Genomic DNA, 20803 nt, shown 5'->3' with positions numbered 1-20803 from the left:
ATATTTTTTGTTCTATATAATCTGTATTTCTTTAATGTGTCACAAAGAGGAAAATGCCTTAAAAAAAATTAAAATTAAAATAAAAAATAAAATATTAAAATTTAAAATTTAAAATTTTAAATTTTAAATTTTAAATAAAAAAGGGCCAACATTTCACGGGTAAGAAGGTCGATTTCTCAGGGGGTTTGTTCAAAATCATAAGGGAGATGTAACAAAGTTTATATAATGAATATTCCTACATATATCCACAAAAATATATATAAGTATGTGTGTATGTATGTTTACGCATTTAAATGGGTGCGCAATTCTGTAAAAAACAGAACTCCTTTCACCTTTTAGCGAAATTTATACAAAGGAGTGTATGGACATGTTTAACAACATGCATTCCGTTAAGTGCACAGCAGATGGAAGGAATGTAGTTCCATATTACAACATATGTGTTAATATTTAAGGTTGAGTGTTCACATTACCTAAAAACACTTATTTTATGAACACTTGTATTTTTCATTAATGTGCATCAGTTAAATTACAATACCATTCCCTACTTTGTCATGCCATTTAATGAGATTAAGTGTTTGAGGAGACGTTAAATGTTGTCCTTCACTCGTTCTTTCTTATACATGTGCTTTCGCACTGTTCGTTAAAATTTGCAAAACGAAGTGGCTCCTATCACTTTGTCAATTAGTAATGTCATATTCGCACTGGTACAAAAGGTAAAATAGAATTAATTATTACATAAATGAGGAAAAAAAAAGGGGAATAAAAGTCCAAAAAAGTAAGATATAGCACGTACTTTTTCATAATTTTAAAATGTACCCATTCTTTTCCGTACATCGACATTCCCTCTTTTCCACATTTGATCATCTGCTCATTTCCGCATTCCCCCTTTCCTTCTATTATTTTTATTTAAACTCCTATTGTCTTGAGTTTACCCGTCATTTACTTTTATTCCGTTTTGTTTTTTTACCTGACTTTTTTTTTTTTTTTTTTTTTTTTTTTTACCTTAACATATTTGCACACAAAAAAAGCTAGTTAATTGGAGTATATCATTTTTTAGGAAAAAGTAATATGTTTCTCTAAAAAGAAAAACATACACAAGTTTGTAAACAGTATTTACGCATGTATGTATATATATTTTTTTATTTATGTGCATAGCTGAACATCTGCGCAAATTTAGCGTCATCGCTTTTTACTTTTATCTTTTAATCCTGTCCAGTTTGATATGCCTTCATTTTTGTGGGCATATAAATTTTCACTTTTTCTTCTGGCAAATTGCTAGCTTTAGTAAAATACGAATATAAGCATTTGTACCTAAATATGCACAGTATATCCTCTTATACATGATACAAATATGTCTATATATAAGACACAATTTAACGCTATATAAGAACAGTATATGTCTTTAAGAAGTGGAAGAAATATTGCGCAAATTTTTGTTGCACTATATATACATATATCTAAAAACGTGGTAAAATTATGTTAAGAAGCTGCATAAGGAAAAAGTGGCTCTTTCGTAGTTTAATAACATTTTGAGCAACATCTTATATTTTTGTATGTATATGCGGATGTTCCTATGGTTTTTTGTACGTATTTCTGATCTTATGTATGCATTTCTTATATATGCATATTTGTACGTATACCTTACGTATGTACGCAATTGTGATATGCTATTCTTAAAATATAATGAAATGAGGAGTGAGAAATATTAACAAAAATGAACGAAGCCAAAGAAGTGTCTTCAGTAGGAAATATGGACTCTGGATTTTTTGTAAGTCGAAAAGAATTAATAGAATGGATTAATAAACAGTTGAAATTAAATATAACAAAAATTGAACAGTGTTCAAATGGGGCTGTATACATTCAACTACTAGATATATTATTTCCTAATAAGTCTATTTTAAATAAAGTGAAATGGAATGCGAAATTAGAATATGAATGTATAATAAACTATAAACTAATACAAAGCGTTTTTAATAAATTGGGTATAAAAAAATATATGGATGTTGATAAACTTATTAAGGGAAAATATCAAGACAATTTAGAATTTTTACAATGGTTTAAAGCTTTTTTTGAAAGAATGGTGGATTATAATAATGAACAAATAATTAATTATGATGCTATAGAGAGAAGAAAGATAAGTATATTAGGTGAACGAGGGGACTATAGACTTCTTAATAATTTCTTACCAGACTGGGCTAAGGTAGATATCCATATTATAAAAGACAAAATTATGAACAGTGAAAATAAAATAGTTAATAACTGTTCTAAGAGAAATATTGATTCCTTGGGTGCTGTAGGTAGAGAAATACCTACCACTGCAATTAACTCTGGTAGTAGAGGCAGTGCTAGGAAAAGCAGCAGTTACCCAAACAGTTATGCTTCAAATAGAAGTAGAAACAGTAATCATTCCGGTAATAATTACTCAACAAATAGGAGTAGCAATAGTAACAATTATAATAATAATTACTCCACTATCGTCAATAGTAAAAAGTTTATGACATCAGAAAAGAAGTGTATTCATCATAGCACAGCCCACGACAACTACTCTAACTCCCTTTCCTATAAAGATACTCAAACGCACAAGAAGCATACCATTAAAACTAACACGAACATGAACATAAATACCAACACTAATAATAACAGCAACGCAAGCATCAGCACCATCTCCACACATAATAACATTAATAATGTAAATAGAAGGCTATCTACATCTACCAAACTTTCCTCACAAGGATCTTTGTCCCTCAACCATAACAGATGCAACACGGTTGAAAATCAAAAAAATATGAACTCTTTAATTGAACAAAACAAAAAATTAAAGGCACAGTTAGAGAGTAAAAATAAGGATATCATGCTGCTACAAAATAAATTGCAAGAAGAAGAAAATGAAAAAAAAATTCTGCTCTTTCAAAAAAACTTTTATTACAACAAATTGAGATTCCTAGAATTGTTGTGCAATCAAACTGATGATAATGTGTTAAGAATTGATGACATACAATATATCATATATGCCCGGGAAAATACTTACTTTCACCAGACTATTTCATTAAAGGATAAAACCGACAATAGAAACGATCTGAGAGACCAGAATGACCAAAATGATCAAAATGTCCAAAATGTCCAAAATGTCCAAAATGAACATAATAACGAAAACAATGAAGATAATGCGCATAATGATCATAATGAAGTGTTATATTCTGATAATAGTTATAATGGGCAAAACTTTGCTTTACAAAACCTCACTACCAATAGAGATACGGATCTGTACACTGATCAGTGTAACAGACAAAACTCAACCGACTTTTCGATGTGCTCCTAGTGATGCAGCTTATAATGTAGCACATTCAAAGAAACAAAAAATAAATGCTTCAACTCTTTTTAAAAAACACTGTCATGTATAAGCACACATACGCATAAACGTACATATACATATACCCGCGCAACTGTAACACCCCTCCCTATATTACTAAACTAAAATTCAGATCTGTCTTTTCTTTTAAATTTATCTACATTTCACATTTTTAAAAATATGCTAACACCCTCCTTGAAACATACAAAAAAGTGCATATTCCAAAAATAAATGCACAACTAAATTATATTTTTAAATTTATATTTTTAATTTCAATCCCTTTCACTGTTATCTGCTACTTATACACGTATATGTAACTGTGGAAGTTTACCTTTAATTTTTTTTTTTTTTTTTCCCTTGAGGTAATTCCAAAATTTTTGTCCAAAAGTTTAATTTGATAAATTGTCTTAAAAAAATATATTGCACATTATATAAAGCAAGCTATATATATATATATATATATATATATACTATACATATAATATGCATTATAAAATAATGTTTATTTCTTTTTCAGATATATTCGTTTTTTGCTTTTTTTTTAAATACGCTATATATTTATTTCTTTTATTAAAATGAAACTTTAAAAATTATCATGTTTTGAAATATTCTACACTTAACTAAGAGCACAAGTAATGAATTCCTTTATGTTTTCTATCCATTTTGGCAGTACAACGTATCCTTATTATCATCCCCCTTGGTTATTTTACTATCAAATTTAAATAGTTTTCCTCTTCGCGTTTAACTTTATTTTGCTTAGTTATTTTAAAAAATAAAAAATAAAATGAAAAATACAACATAACATAGCATAACATAATATAAAAAAGCAAAATGTAGTATAATATTATACAAAATGAAATAATAAAAAAGCGTATTAAATTCAAAAGTGGCATGCTCAAACGCTTTTGTGGAGACTAAAAAATCAGAATTAAAATTTAAAAAAAAAGATAACACACATAAACCTGTTACAACATTACCACTCCGTTGTTCTTAAACGTGAAAAGAAAACTCATTGATGAATTAAAATGTTAACTTTCCAAACCCCTCTACTCCTTAGATTTTGTGTAAAAGGTTATTCTTTTTCTTTTGAAATTTCACTAAAATACGGATGTGGCAATTTTGTTTCTATCACCTCGTCGACAATTCCATAATTCTTAGCTTCTAATGCATTCATGTAATAATCCCTCTCTGAATGTTTTTCTATAGTTTCGATAGTTTGATCTGTAAATTTGGATAAATAGCTATACAAAAGTTTTTTAAGATAAAGTATTTCTTTTGTCTGTATTTCAATATCATGTGGATGACCAAAAGCATTACCAAGTGGTTGATGTATCATAATTCTACAATTTGGTAACGACTTTCTTTTTCCCTTTTTTCCACTAGCTAAAATTACCGAAGCCATTGATGCAACTAAACCAAATGATATAGTTTGTATATCTGATTTGATATAATTAAAAATGTCTAGTATAGCTAACCCTTCATTTATTGATCCACCTGGTGAGTTGATATATATTTTTATATCGTTGTTATTTATGTTATCTAAATATAATAACTGACTAATAAGTTCATCAGTTGTTTTTTTATTTATTTCTTCCGTTAAATAAATTATTCTTTTTTTAAAAAAAAATAATTTTACATCTTTTTTTATGTCTTTTATGTTATCACTACAAGATATAAGGTTTTCCACTTTTTCATAACTTTTTTTTTTTTTTCTATTTTTTTTTCCTTCTTCTATTATAATAGTTTTTTTTCTGTTCATTTTTCTGACATGTTCATCACCAACTTCTTCGCTCCTGTCAATTATGACTTGTTCAGAATTTATTACATAATTTTCCGCATTTTCATACCCGATATTTGTTCCTATTCCTCTTGTAACTTTTACCTTGTCACTCGATGTTCTTTTTTCCAGTTTATTTCCTAATGCATCAGATGACGATGTCAGGACATGTTCCCTTTCATTTCCATTAATTGCTAAATCATTGTCATCTTTTTGAAAACTATTATATAATTTTTTTCTTTTTATAATTTTCCCGTTAATAAAATTTGTATTCGAAAAATGTATATAGGTTAAGATGTTCGTTTTCTTTAAGCTTTTTTTTGCTTGCGTTTTATTATTATTTTTTACCAAGATGAAAAATAAATATAGTAAAAAATATATCATTTCTAAAATTGTTGAAGTATTGCAAAGCGATTGAATTCTACCAAAAAAAATTTGTACAAGAGTATTTTAAAAAAAAATTTCTACAAAGCTAAAATTCATATTGCGCTTATTGTGTATGTACTGTATCCTCTGTGTGCGTGTGTTAATATAGCCATATTCACATAAATGTATATAAGCATAGATACATACATACGTACATGCATACATACGTACATGCATACATACGTACATGCATACATACGTACATGCATACATACATACATACACGCAAACAGACATACATGAACATATACATACATTCGATTTAAAATTTGAAAAATAGGTTTTCTTTGATGTCATTAAATTTATAAAATAAAACTAACACATTTACACATGTAATGAAAATTGTACGTATTATCAAAAATAAAAGGTATTTCCGAGAATATAAAAAGATAGAAAGTTAACCAAACAAAAATTTTTCATCTTCGGCGTAATTTCTGCCAAGAATCGTTCACTCTACGTATTTATTTTCTCAGAAATATCCATCATAATCTGTTACATCTTTGGACTCATTCTTTTTTTATTTCTTATATCCTGCAAGGTAAATATTTTTTTTTTTTTTTTTTTTTTTGTTCCTTCCTGAAAGGTATATTATTTCTTCTTCTTTTTCTTCTATCCTGCAAGGCAAGTTTTTTTTTTTTTTTTTTTTTTAACCCCGCACAATTCAGTAGTTTCACAGTACCGGTTCTAAATTATAAAAATCAAAAAAAAAGAAATAAAATGAAATAAAAAGAAATAACAAATACATTTGTAGTGGAGCACGAATATTTCAATTAAATATACTATAAAATGTAAAGTGCTCATCAAATCTCTATTAAACACGAAAAGTTGAACGAAAAAATGACGAACAGATGGATCATGTGAATGCGCACGTGAACTTGAACAAAAATCATAAGAAGGTATCGTGTGTAAATAATTAAATAATAAAACTGCCAAGAAGATATTAAAGTTTTAAAACGTATATATATATTTATATATATATATATATATGTATAGGTATAATGTACATATACAAATGCTTATATTTATATACGTATATGTTTTTACATATATGTATTTTTTTTTTTTTTTAATACTTGTTAGTAACTTCTATAATTTTTAAATATCTTAATGTAGCTATTTTTGCTTCACCTGCTCGTAAAATAAAAAAAAAAAAAAATTTTGCAAAAACGAATAAAAAATTCTAAACAATTAATAAAAATAAATATATAAGTTTATTTATTTTTTTTTTTTATAAAAATAAAAAACCTGTTTGTCCAAAAACCTGCAAGTTCATTTGAGTTAACTCAGACTTTTCAACGGGAAGGCAGCTGAAAAAAATGCACATATGTAAAATTACGTATATATATATACAAATACGTAGGTACATGTCCACGCGCCCACATATGTATAAGCATGAATATTCGCTTATATTTTACATACGCGATATTGTGTCGAATATGCCTACGTGGTAAGCCTTGGGCTTACTAAACATTAAGAAATATTTATGCGCATACATTCACATATATATATATATATATATATAAACAGATTATTCTTTTAATTGGTAACCTGCCCTTCTTTAAGGCCATATCGTACAAGGCTTTATATATTACATTAATATCGTCTAACTTGGCTCTCCTTCGAATTAATGCAGGAACTGACTGAAATGTTGCATCGTCAATAGGATTAAATAAATAATCCGTATCACCTGCATTTTTATTATTCGTTTTGCCTATTTTGCCTAATTTATTATCATTGGTAGTGGTATCATTATTTAATATTTTATTTTTATTTTCTTTTAATTCTCCACTGTTTACACTGTATTTGAAGTTTGCACAATTCGTTGGTAAATTTTTACCATTGACTGTTTCATTATACCTACCGCTTAACTGACTATTGGAATTTACTTCTTTATTATCTAAATATTTCTGTTGGTTATCTAACTGTATCAACTCTTTAATTTCATCATAATTTATATGAAGTAAAAACTTTTTTATATTATCATAAAAAAAGTTGTTAAGTATAATTTCCGAGTTATGATAATTACTAAATTGTTTTGATGCAATATCTAAATTATTTTCTAAATTTAATAGGAAATTGTAATTTTGCATTTGCCTATGCATATAATTTATGCTTATCTTTTTTCTTTCATATAAATTGTCTAATTCCTTGTTTATTTTACTTAACTCATGTTTGATGTTTTCAAAATCGTTTAATATCAAAAAGGGATTAATATCATCTTCATACACCTTGCACATTTCATCCTTTAGCTTCCTTTCAATTAATTCTATATCGCTATTCATGTTCAGAAACTGAAGAAAGGTACACACATAGGGGTGAAACATGTCTGTACGTATGGGTCCATATAAATATATATATATATACATGTATATACACACATGTATGCACATATATGTGCAAAATCAACGCAATAAGCTTAAGTATATGTTTAAACATATGCAAACTCATAAGAATCGTCTTAACATTTGAATAACAACAAAGTCAGTGCACTCTTTATTTCTTTTCGTTCATAATTTTAATTTACCTTTTCTTTTAGCGCGTCTATTGATAACTCCATATTGTTCTTTTCCGTTGTTTTATTTACTACTGGGTGCAGTTTTATTATGTTACACACATAAACGTGTATATGTACATGTAAAATTATAAACTGTTATACACATATGGGCAATTATGCACACGCGTCCTGCTGTACACACTCACGTACTCCTATCCACACATGTATATACGTACGTATATTATATGCTTTTTTTCGATATAAAATTGGTACTTTACTATTTAAAAAAAAAATATATAAATTTCAAAACTCAGAACAAATCATGCAGTTACTATGGTCGCAGTATGCTTAATATATATGCAACAAGTACTGTTTAAAATTTTTTTTTTTTTTTTTTTTTTTACCCTCTGTTTTCTAATACCACTGAAAATACACATCTAAAACAAATAGGCTGTTACTTGCATATATCAATTACAGTTTTATCATTCTTTTCATTTTCTTAAATTAATACAGAAAAATATTTTTTTTTAGCAGAATATGCCTTAAAAAAAGGTAATAATGTTATTATACTTGAAAATTTATACATACATTCACATTAAACAAAATAATGTATTAAACCATGGGCAAATGACTTAAAATACACTCATCAATTCCTGATTTTGGAATGTATATATATATGCCATATGCAAGCATGTAGCGCTCTTTCGTTAGTTATATATCTCTCTTATATACAAATGTATTTATTGGCCTAGTACATTATTGTGTATGCTCTGGTTGCGTTCGTGTTTTTAATTTGCGGTCTTTTTGATTATGGTATACGTATACACTTTTATATTTATTTTAAAATATTTATTTATTTTAAAATATGTTTTTATTTTTATTTTTATTTTTAATTTTATTGTAATTTTTATTTTATTTTTTTTTCAATTTTATTTTCAATTTTTTTTTTTTTTTTTCCTTATAATTAGGTCCAACTGCGTTGTATTCATACATTAAAATTTATTTTTTGAAAAGGGGGAATTACATCCAATTCCCCTTACAGCCCTTCAAAAAAAAAAAAAAGCAAAAGGGAAAGGGAAAAGAAAAGGGAAAAAAAAAGAACAATTTTTTTTTTTTTTTTCTGTATATCTTCAATACCATAAGATTCTATATATATTATTGAGATATGAAAAAATGTAATTTCCTATGCCAAGTTTGAAAATGTAGAACGATGGAGAATACTGATATAGAATATTTAAATATATCGGAAAAAATTAAAAAAAAATTATACAGGAATAACTTAAATACAAGTACTTTCCTACATTTATATATAAATGAATTTGAATATGTGGAATTTATGACTTGAAAAAAAAAATTATAATAAACCAAAATATATTAAAATAGAACAGAATAAAATAAAAATTAAAAATAAACCGTTGGACACTTTTATACAATAAACATATTCCACTATTATCGTGGGAACTCCAAAATTTATATAACTACTGCTTTTGTGTTGTTTATGCTATGTATTAAATGTGTAATTGGATTTTTTTTTTTTTGTCTTTTTAGTTGAAAAAGTAAGCACGAATTATTTGGAAGATGGTCATGTGGAAGTCAGTTTTTTTTCTTTTTTTTTTTTTTTTTTTTATATTCTCAATATAAGAACATACATATACGCAATGCTTGCGTAATATTTGTTTGCATAAATATACTTTTATGTATATTTGTTCAAAGCACATGTATTTTTCACCTACATTTTTGTTAATCTTTTTTTTTGTTTTTTGCTTATAGGAAATAAATGTTATTCAGCACGAAATATTTAAATATCACTTGAACGATTTAGGTATAAGAAAAGATGAAGAAGAAGAAGAAGAAGAAGAAGTGGACCAAGCCGTGAATTCAGGGCTTCTTACTTACAATAATATTTGCTCATTTAGCGATACAGAAAATTACTGCGCTCGTAGGAAATACCTGACCCGTTCAGGTGAAAATTTCCCTGACCGTTCCGCACTCTCAGTGTCATCGCTGTCATCGCTGTCATCGCTGTCGTCGTTGTCGTCGCTGTTGTCCTCGTCACGTCGTTCTTCTTATAATTCATCCTGTCACTCATCCCATCACTCATCTCGTCATTCTCCGCATTTCTCGCCTATCACTTCACTACCATCTTCTTCTATGTCACCCTATTTTAGATCAGACGGGGGTGCCTACTCAACAAATAATAGTAAAGACAAAAGAACAAGGAACAGGTCTTTTTTGTGCGAAAATACCAACTTGTTAACGTATAAACATTTTAACAAAATTTCTTGCAATAGGAATGGTAATACGTGGAGGGAGAAGTCAAAAAAATATGAACAGTCAGGACGATCAGAGGAAGACTTTTTGATGTACTCCAATTTCATGAAGCAAAATTTAAAAAATGTGAAGTCAGTAAAAACAGGAAATAATTCCTTAAACGACTTATTATCGAATGGAATAGAAAGTTCAAAAATATATTTTTTTTATGGAAATAAAATAAAAATAAATAAAATAATTTTAGTGAATTTGTTGCTTGATTATATAGTTAATAATGATAGCTCAAACAGTAGCGTAGTTTTTATATATTTTAGTTTTATTAACGATGTATCAAATATTTACAATATTATAAAAGAGAAAATAAAAAAAGAGATGAATAATAAAGAGAAGAACAATAAGACGAAGAGAAACAAGAAAAATGAGAAAAATGTGAAGAAGAACGATATTTCATTTGACGATATTCTTCGTAAATTTTACGTTGTTCGTGTGCAAAGTCTTAGTGAGCTCACCTGCTTATTGCTACAAATTAAAAATAGATATTTGAAGAGAAATAATTCTCACGATGAATTTACTAATAATTTGAAAAATCTGTCATCGATAGGAATATACAACTTAACCAAAATAATAAAAGGTTTAAACATTACAAAGTCTAGCGCTTACTTTTACTTAGTTCGTGAGCTAAAAATTCTTGCAAAGATTGTAAATATACCCATATTAATTTGTGATCATGCAAAAGGAGAAATAGTAATACATTCAGCTAATGACAAAACATGTTTTAAAGAACAAAACTTGCAAGATATTACTAAAAATACGCGAAGTATGTTTATACAACACGAAAATAATAGTATGATAAAAAATAATAAAACATATACTTGTACAATTTACAATAATAATACAATGAAACATCCTCTTGTTAATAACATGGATGAAGAGCACTCCTCCATTGCTATTTTTGAAGACCCGCAAAATTACTTATGTACAGAAAAAAAAAAAACAACAAATAAAGCGTACTGGATGAACAAACGTGTAGGAATAATATCTTGTAGTAGCAATGACGAGCACAGCACAAATGATAGCCAAGTTTTCACAAGCAGTGGATCAGGTGAAAAACACGAACACAGTCAGGAAAGCGAAAGTATAACAGATGATCCTTTTTCTAGCATACATATCGACGATATCATAAAACTTAACACAAATGATAAGAAGAAAAATGCTATTTTATCAGTATACAACAAAAACTATAATATTAACAAAACAGTTGTTCCCTATCCAGTATACAACACATTTGATTACATCATAGACGTTGAAGTAATTTATAAGGTTCGGAATAAAACCATCATACGGTTTACTCTTCTTAAGTCTCAAAATAATATTAAACATTTCTATTCTTATGCTTGTATTAAAAATTATATGCTAATGGATGTTAATACATAATGGGGGAGTGGGATATATGTTTTTTTTTTTTTTTTTTCTTTTGTTCCCTTATCTCTCCTACCAAAATTTGTACCCTCTTTTTTTGAAAACTGCACAATATGTTAAGTAGAATATTTTACCTTTGTAAGCGTATTTTTGTAGAAGTACAAATTATACACAAGTGTGTAAGTATACTTATTTGTATAGTATGTTTCCGCATTGAAATGTGTTAAAATTTTTTAAGACTAACATTTTTCCGTACTTTTCTCTTTTTTTTTTTTACGTTTCTTACGAAATGGAGGAGTTATATACCTATTCATCCAAAAGGGCATTTTTTTTTTTTTTTTTTTTTTTTTTGTCGTTTATTTAACAACTAGCCAAATTGTTATTCCCCTTTTTTTCCTTGCTTGCTCATAATTTTAAACAAAAACAAAAAAAAATAAAAGTAAAAAAAATGAATATGAAAATAAAAATAAAAAATAAAAAAAAAAATTATAATAAAATAAAAAAATAAAAAAAACATAATAAAAATACCCTTTTTCTAAAAAAAAATAGTTCAGATGAAACATGTATAAAGCATTGCAAAATATAATAAAATATTACAAAAATTTTTGAAAAATAATAAAAAAACCAGCGCAAAAATAAAACATATTAAAAATATCACTTCAGGTAAACAAAACACAAAAATATCTTAGCGGACCCCAGGCTGTAAAGAAAAAAAAATATATATAAAAATTAAAATACATACACAATATATGTATGTGCATGTGTCTACATTATATGTTCATATTCGGAGAGATCCATGAATTTGTCTTATATATATCTACATATATATATACACGCATATTCCACACAAGTACGTGCGGAAAAAATAAAAAATAAACTAACTCGTCGTCGTTGTGTATACTGCAGTCCATAAAACTTGGCAAGAAAAAAGGTGAGCCACTTTTAACATTTTTCGATTCCTTCCCTATGGTCAGCCTGACATTGTCTCCTTTGTATATATAACCATACTATATGGATAAATGAGCATGGAAAAAAAGGAAAGAAATAATATGAAGATAAATACGCCGACGTAAAAGTATCAAAAATAAAAATACTGACGAATGTTGGCACACAGGGGGAAGGAAGTGTACTTATAAGCACAAACATACACATACGTACTCACAGATATATATATATATGTTTATGCTTCTTAAAAGAAGAAACAATCAATATCCCCACAAAACAAATGCATTCCCTTCCTCAGGAACTTACTATAAGGTTATGCAGAATATTCCCCAGTTCAATCGATCTCTTTTTCGACAAAATAACATTTGTTGTCCTACTCTGAGCTGTTAAAATCATAGGACCGAACTGCAAAAAAAAAAAAAAAAAAAAAAAAAAGGGAAAAATATTTTAACATTACAAATGAAATGTAAAAATTTTTAAAATAAAACATGTCCACATATTTCATTACCTTAACACCTGATATCTTCTCCCAAACGGCATCCGCAGGGTGATACGAGACTCCTTGAGGAAAAAAAAAAAAAAAAAAAAAAAAAAAAGGAAATACAATAAAATGTAGTAAAATAAAATGCAAATATATTGTAATAAAAAATGAATGAAGATATGCATTCCTATGCTTCGTAATTTTATTTTATTTTTTCCCTACTATAAGAAACAGTTTTGTTGTTTTCATCCACAAACGTTGAGTACCCTGGATCACTTTTGTGCTCATTTCTCACATTCTCATTACATACGCTATATTTATGTGTACCTTGAGACATGTTCTCACTATTATTAACGTTAGTATTAACACTAGCATTCGCGTTAGTGTTACTATTTCCTGTTTTATAATCTGTGTCTTGTTCATTATCAGTCTTTCTTCTTCTTCCCCTCTTTTTGTGTACTTTTTTTAATTCTCTATCTGAGTTTCTCTCATCTGATGCGCTGACAGTTGATCTAGTAGTATGTCTTTTGTTATTCTTGTTTCCATTTTCATCACCGCCATGAAAAAACTTTTCTTTATGGTTTTTCATTTGATCTACATTTGTATAATAATAATTCGAATCAACGTTATTGTTGTTTGGTACATCTTTATCAAAATTTGCATATATTGGTCCATATTGCTCATCATTCATATTTCCATTAAAATTGTTGTTTATTCTATTTGGAATCATATACACCGACTGAGTCATTTGCTTATTCATGTTGTTGTTTAAACTGTTGTTATTGTACATGTGCTGGTTATAGGGAGGGTTCAACTGCTGGTTCAGCTGCTGACTCAGCTGCTGATTTAGCTGCTGGTTTAGTTGCTCGCTCAATTGATGAGTCATCTGCTGATTTAACTGCTGATTTATTTGCTGGTTTAGCTGCTGATTTATTTGCTGGTTTAACTGCTGATTTAGCTGCTGATTTAACTGTTGATTCATCTGCTGATTCATCTGTTGGCCAATCTGACTAATTGGCATGCCTATTTGCTGGCTTAATGGCTGGCCGACCTGCTGTGTTAAGTGGTTATCTAAGTGACCTCCAATTTTTTGAACTATGGGTTGTCCTAACTGCTGATTTATCGGATCGGTTAACTGATGAATGAGTGTCTGAGTAGGACCTGGTGGTACCTGAAAATTCACAGTCTGACCATGGGGCTGCAGCTCAGGAGGTATATGTAAATGCGTATTTATATTATGTGCCAGTTGATTATTATAGGATGGGTTAATAACTGAACTTATGTTACTATATAATGGTTGGTTAGGGTCATTTATTATATTCGTATTAACCGTATTTAAATTATTTGTTTGTAAATTTTGGCCAACTCCCTGATAAGGTGGTATTACGCTATTTTGTATTTCATTTTGTTGTGTTTCCTCAGTTGATGTCTTTTTTACTTTCGGTCTTCCCCTTTTTCTCTTCACAGGAGGAGCAGGAGGTGGTGGTGCAGCAGGAGTAGGTGTATGAAGTTGTTCACCACTTTGTTTATTTATAGTTTCAGTATTATTCATCCCAATAGGGGGTGCAGACGAGGTAGTAACAACAGGAAGAACAACATTTTGATTTAATATATTGTTATTATCCATCACTGCATTTGGCTTGTTTACATTATCCTCAGATATCACATTATCCTTATTAACTAAACCGACTGTCATGTTCTCCTTCCCATCGATAATTTCTGTAATTCCATTTGTACTACTCTTTGAATCAATTAATAGTTTGGTTGAATTTTTTTCTTCCTCCCTTTTTTCATCATTCATGGGATCGGATATAGTCAAGGGTATATGTCCCTGCTGGTGATTATCCTCCTTTACTTTCTCACCATTTTCATTTAATCCTTTTTCATTTAGCATGTTATTATTCCTGCTGCTTTCCTGATCATACAATGGCTCCTTATAATTCATATGCTGCGTATGGTGAGCATATTGAGTATGATGACTCTGTTGATTGGGCATATTTTGATACCTGTTTACACCATTTAAATATGCACCCTGCTCATCTAGATCTTCATCGAAGTATACATTGTTTATGTTGTAATTATTCCTATATTTTATTTTACCATACATTCCGTTATTATGTTCTTCATTATTTTGTTCGTACGGTTCATACGTGCTGTAAATCGGGTTATTCTGCGCAACTCTCACTTCATAGTTATTACCATCATCATTTTCGTCATCATTGTTATTATTACCGCTAACATTACCGCTAACATTACCGCTAACATTACCGCTAACATTACCGCTAACATTACCGCTAACATTACCACTAACATTACCACTAACATTACCACTATCGTTGTAATAATCTGCATCGTTATAACCATTTCTTGCATTCATACGGCTGTACACGTCGTTACCTGACTTTCCACTATATTCATACATAATATTATTGTAATTCTCATTTAAATGATCATTTGATTTTAAATGCGAATAATTTTTATTATAATATTCATTTTTGTGGACAGCTGTTGAAGAAGTACCTGCACCGTACAGGCAAGAATCGCCTTCTTCATATTTTCGATTCACAGTGGAAGAATACTTGTTACTTTTGTTATCGTAAGAGTTATCATGATGAGAGTTCCTATGATCATATAACTTCCTGTCGTTGTATATCTTCCTATCGTTGTATAACTCCCTATCATAATAAAACTCCTGATAATGGTTGTACTCATCTCTGCATATATTATTCTCTATCTTATTATTCTTATTTATATTTTTACAGCTTATTGCATTGGCCCTTTTATTGTAGTAAAAGTCGACATTTCCTTCCACATTTTTATAATCATCATTAGTGTAACCATCTATCTTATTTCGGTCAGATAAACCTTCCACATATTTCTCTTTTCTATAAGTGTCAGTATAATCGTCTTCATCTCCTTGCACTCTATTCGCTTTGCCATACACGTTGCTGTAATATTTTTTACCATCGCCTTCCTCCTTCTGCATCTTATTCAAATTGTAAACAAGTTTCCTTTTGTTACTATCGATATTACCATCGACATTATTATCTACGTTAATATCAATGCTACTATCTATATTACTATCAATATTATTATAATCATTATTATCATTAATATTGTGATTGTTAATATCATCATCATTCCTATAATTCGCACCTTCACCGTTCATATATTTCCCATCCGCGTTGCTGTATACATAATTATCTGCATATTTATTATATCTATTGGTGTTTGCATCAAAAGAGCTGTCTCTTTTTATGCGTGCACCTCGGTAATAATCATCGTGCTTTATTGTGTTACTATAATAATCTTCGTATTTGTTTGATAACATATTTTTAAATCTTATATGACCACTCATCATCATCTTTTCCTTGTTTCCATCAAATATTACCTCTTTTCCATTATTAGAAATATTATAATCTACATTTTTTTTATTTTTTTGAAATATATGCTTAGTATTTAACACATCACTATCATCATTACATTGTGCTACGGACCTAATATTTTTTCTCGTATATGGTTCATAATATATATCATCTTCATGCAATTCATGTTCCCTCACTTCATTTTTTTTGGGCAATTTGTTTTTTGAAATGTATTCATTATTCGAATTTAACTCGTCCTCCCTCTTTTTTTTAAGCTGCGCACTGCGGTTGTTGTTACTATCACTATGTTCGTTATTAATGCCATTGTTATCATTGTTACTATCACCACTCGACTCTATTTTATTTGTTATCGCATAATCATAGGGCAATGATTCGTCGTAACCTTCATAACAGTGTCTATCATCATAGTCCTCTTCAGAATACGATTTTCTTCCTTCCTTGTTATTTAGTTCTTTATATTTTATTCTCTTGTCACTGTTATATCTTGATAGGTAATTATATTTCTTTAAAACATGCCCTTCACTAAATCTATTCGAGTTTTTGTAATATTTCGAGTCCTTGTTATATGCTTCATTAGATTCGCTCTCCTTACTTGTAAAAATATTTCTCATCTTACGAAATTTTGCATTTGCATTATGCCTGTGATGGTGTTCCTCCGCCTCTTCCAGTTCTTCCCCTCTTTCCGATTCCTGGACCTGTACACCCCCTTTGCTCTTCTTTTTCCTTATCATACCTCTACTAATATGTGCAAGTTTTCTTAAAAAACTTTCCTCATCATCTTCGTCCTCCTTATTCATATTTACTATTCGGTAAATGTTCTTGTTCACGCGAAAAGATTTCTCATCAACAATCATTTTATTATGCCCTATGTCCTCATTAAATAATAATTCCCTGTTTTTACTTTTTACTAATTCCTCTTTATCATAGTCATTTAAATTATCTTCATGTGTACTTGACGTGCATATTTTGATTTTACTTTGATCACTATAATCCCCTCCACCTTCTCTTCTTTTGTTTCGATCTCTCTTAGAATATTTCTTACTATAATGTCGATTCATATATGGGGCGTAATACGAGTAATTCTCATCCAACACGATGTTATTATGCCCTTCGATATTATTACTACTATTACTGTTACTACTATTGTTATTACTATTGTTATTACTATTACTATTGCTATTGTTATTACTATTGTTATTACTATTGTTATTACTATTACTATTGTTATTACTATTACTATTGCTATTGTTGTTACTACTCCTATTCGTTGTAGACGCCACACTGCTCCTTACTTTTTTCCCTTTACTAACTTTCAATGGGCTTGAAATTGAGTAACAAGACCCAAGAGTGGAAATATCATTATCAAAATAAAATTCATCATCTTTTTCCGAATCATAAAAAGACGAAACATCATCATCTACATAACTTATTCTACTTACAGTATTATCTAAATTGTCATTTAAAATTTGTGAGCTATTCAATCTATATGCTTCACATATATTATCACTGATAAGTGTACGATCATCTTTTTTTTTCGTCAAACTATCGATTGAGTTACTAAGGGGGTCACTCAAATTGCTTATATTCAAACTTTCGTTGTTATCTCTAAAAAGGGGAAGAAGGCAATCATGAAGGTGCACATACGTATGTTCGTGTATACATATATATATATATATATATATGTATGCACGTATTTATACATGCATATATTTGCACATATAGACTTCCACACGAATGCGTGCACACATGCACGGAAAACCGTGTGCTCCCTTTAGTAACATTTTCCCGCTTACTACATTTTTTTTTTTTTTTTTTTTTTTTACTTACAATGACGAGAGCGGCTTTCGCTCTATGACGGTAAACAATCCGTTGCTTGACGTTGATTGATCGAGTCTCTAAAATGGTTTTAAGTAAACAAGTATATGAGTATACAAACGGGCGTGGATATACGTGTGCACAAGAATACATACATATATATATATATATATATATGCACATATACATAAATCTGTACGCACATACGAACGGCGCATATCCCTATTGCACTGAAAATGTTCAGCACATCACAATTTGTTGAAATAACGAAAAAATTGTTTGTCTTTTCAAAAAATTGCACTTATTCATTTCAACTTACGAAATCGGTCTTCTGATCATCATTCATAATTAAAAAAAAAAAAAATTTCTTCGTTGTTCCGTCCTTTGTCCTTATGTCGTTGTTCCTTCTTCTTATTTCTTATTTCTTCTTTCTTTTTTTCTTTTTATTCGCTTTTTTTTCTTTTCTTTCCCTTTTTTGTGAAATATAACACACCGAATGAACAACTCAAATAGGACGCATTAAAAACACATTTGAAATGTTTTTAACACAACGATATTTCTTAAAATTAGAAATTTCTTCTTTGTAAAAATATGTTTACAAATATATACTTTTACAAATAAAATATATTTTTTTTTTTCTTTTTTTTTTTTTTTTTTTAATATTCCACTACTTAAAAAAATGAAGAAAAAAAAAAGAAAAGGTATCAAAATTTTTATTTTTTTTTTTTTTTTTTTTTTTTTTTTTTTTTTTTTCTCTAAAGAAATAATAATATTTTATTAATCAACTTAGTTGATAATTTTACGGGTTCACAAATGTTTAAAATGATACTCATACGTATGTGTCCATATACGTGTACATGCATATGTATACATATACATACATACATACATACATTAATTCATATATACATGCATAATACATTTATATGTGCAAATACATACCCGTGTTTTAAAATAACATTCATTGTGTTCCTTTCCTATTTACTTATAACACTATGAACAAGATGAAAACATTTCATTATTTTGCATATCGATGTTCTTCCTTCTTAGTAATATTTACATAAAGAATTCATTACCTTCCGTTCAAAATGTAAAAAGGAAAAATGAAGAATAAAAAAAAAAAAAAAAAAAAAAAAAAAAGAAAGAAAAAAAAAGAAAGAAAAAAAAAGAAAAAAAAATGCAAATGGGTAGTAAATGATACAATAATTTCATGACAAAATATTTGAAAATGTGATAATAAGAATGACCCAATTGTAATAATATGTAAATTTATTAAAGAACTTTAAACACAAAAAAATAAAATGGAATGAAGAGAAATAAAGAGAAGTGAAAGTGAATGAAATTGAAGCGAAATAATATAATATATAAAAAAACAAAATAATATAAAATAAAATTATACAAAATAGCAAATAAAATAAAGAAGAAAATGTGTATTTCGCTGAAACGTTTTTATTCTAATGTAAAATTTAAGAATGCAGCATCTTTGAAAGGCCTTTTTTTATCTCATTTTATCTCATTTCATTTTATTATATTTAATACATTACATTTTACATTTTATATTTTATTTTATTCACTTTTTTTTTTTTTTTTTTGCGTTATACAGTTTTCTTTTATTATACAATGTAATATGCGTAAGTGTATTTTTTTTTTAGTGTTGCGAAAAAATTAGAAAAAAAAAAAAAAAAAAAAAAATCATACTCTTTGAAGTGAAATTTATGCTACAGAAAATTAATTCCTGTAGGTAAAAATTATTTTGTTTTGTTATGTTTTCTTTTCTTATCTTATCCTTTCTTTCTTTTTTTTTTTTTTTTTTTTTTTCTTTTTTGTTTCGCATGTGTGTTATGTGAACTAGGTTTTCATTCGTTAACCATGTGAAAGGAACACGCAGTAGTACACTAAAAAAACATACATAATAAATGCTTTATATAAACTTAGCAATATAGTGACAAATAATTTTATCGTGGTGTTTCTCCTTTTGGCATGATTCGATTATTATTTTTTTCATTTTTATATAATATATAAAATCTCACAAATATTTTGTAACCCTTTTGCAAAATTTTTCCCTTTTCCATTCGAATGTGCATAATTTGCAACACGACACAAAAATCCTCTACAATATTTCTTGTTCCCCCTCATTAAAAAGAAAAAAGGTGTAACAAAAAAAAATAAACAAAACAAAATAAAAGAAAATAAGTAAGCAGAATGGAATGAAATAAATAATATATATACATATATATATATATACATATAAATATATATACATATAAATATATATACATATAAATATATATACATATAAATATATATACATATAAATATATATATATATATATAAATAAAATAATATAATTAAACAAAACAGAATAAAATAAAACGAACATGCAAAACTATTTCCACTTTCCGACAAAAAATCGTACCATAAATGTTGTCCCTTAATTGT

General features: G+C 28.1%; 4 protein-coding genes across 4 annotated transcripts; 2 read left to right on the top strand and 2 right to left on the bottom strand.

The window, feature by feature from the left end:
- Positions 1–1714: 1714 nt before the first annotated feature.
- MKS88_002521 (microtubule-associated protein RP/EB family) lies at positions 1715–3319 on the top strand (the record flags this gene model as incomplete). Its single annotated transcript, XM_067215539.1, has 1 exon — positions 1715–3319. The coding sequence occupies one exon, from the start codon at positions 1715–1717 to the stop codon at positions 3317–3319; it is 1605 nt and encodes a 534-aa protein (XP_067073955.1).
- Positions 3320–4421: 1102 nt separating this feature from the next.
- MKS88_002520 (ATP-dependent Clp protease proteolytic subunit) lies at positions 4422–8109 on the bottom strand (the record flags this gene model as incomplete). The annotated part of the gene is made up of 6 exons (XM_067215538.1): positions 4422–5547; positions 6204–6236; positions 6626–6680; positions 6798–6859; positions 7101–7843; positions 8077–8109. The coding sequence occupies 6 exons, from the start codon at positions 8107–8109 to the stop codon at positions 4422–4424; spliced, it is 2052 nt and encodes a 683-aa protein (XP_067073954.1).
- Positions 8110–9256: 1147 nt separating this feature from the next.
- On the top strand, positions 9257–11751 carry MKS88_002519 (uncharacterized protein; the record flags this gene model as incomplete). Its single annotated transcript, XM_067215537.1, has 3 exons — positions 9257–9335; positions 9595–9638; positions 9817–11751. 3 exons carry the CDS (start codon positions 9257–9259, stop codon positions 11749–11751), a joined length of 2058 nt encoding a protein of 685 aa, XP_067073953.1.
- A 639-nt stretch (positions 11752–12390) lies between these two features.
- MKS88_002518 (uncharacterized protein) lies at positions 12391–18709 on the bottom strand (the record flags this gene model as incomplete). Its single annotated transcript, XM_067215536.1, has 7 exons — positions 12391–12436; positions 12619–12743; positions 12988–13086; positions 13190–13242; positions 13385–18153; positions 18376–18443; positions 18683–18709. The coding sequence occupies 7 exons, from the start codon at positions 18707–18709 to the stop codon at positions 12391–12393; spliced, it is 5187 nt and encodes a 1728-aa protein (XP_067073952.1).
- Between the last annotated feature and the right edge of the window lie 2094 nt (positions 18710–20803).

Source organism: Plasmodium brasilianum, chromosome 8, assembly GCF_023973825.1.
Source record: "Plasmodium brasilianum strain Bolivian I chromosome 8, whole genome shotgun sequence".
NCBI lineage: Eukaryota > Apicomplexa > Aconoidasida > Haemosporida > Plasmodiidae > Plasmodium > Plasmodium brasilianum.
Note: the sequence above shows the minus strand (reverse complement) of the source record. Positions and strands in the feature narration are given on the sequence as shown.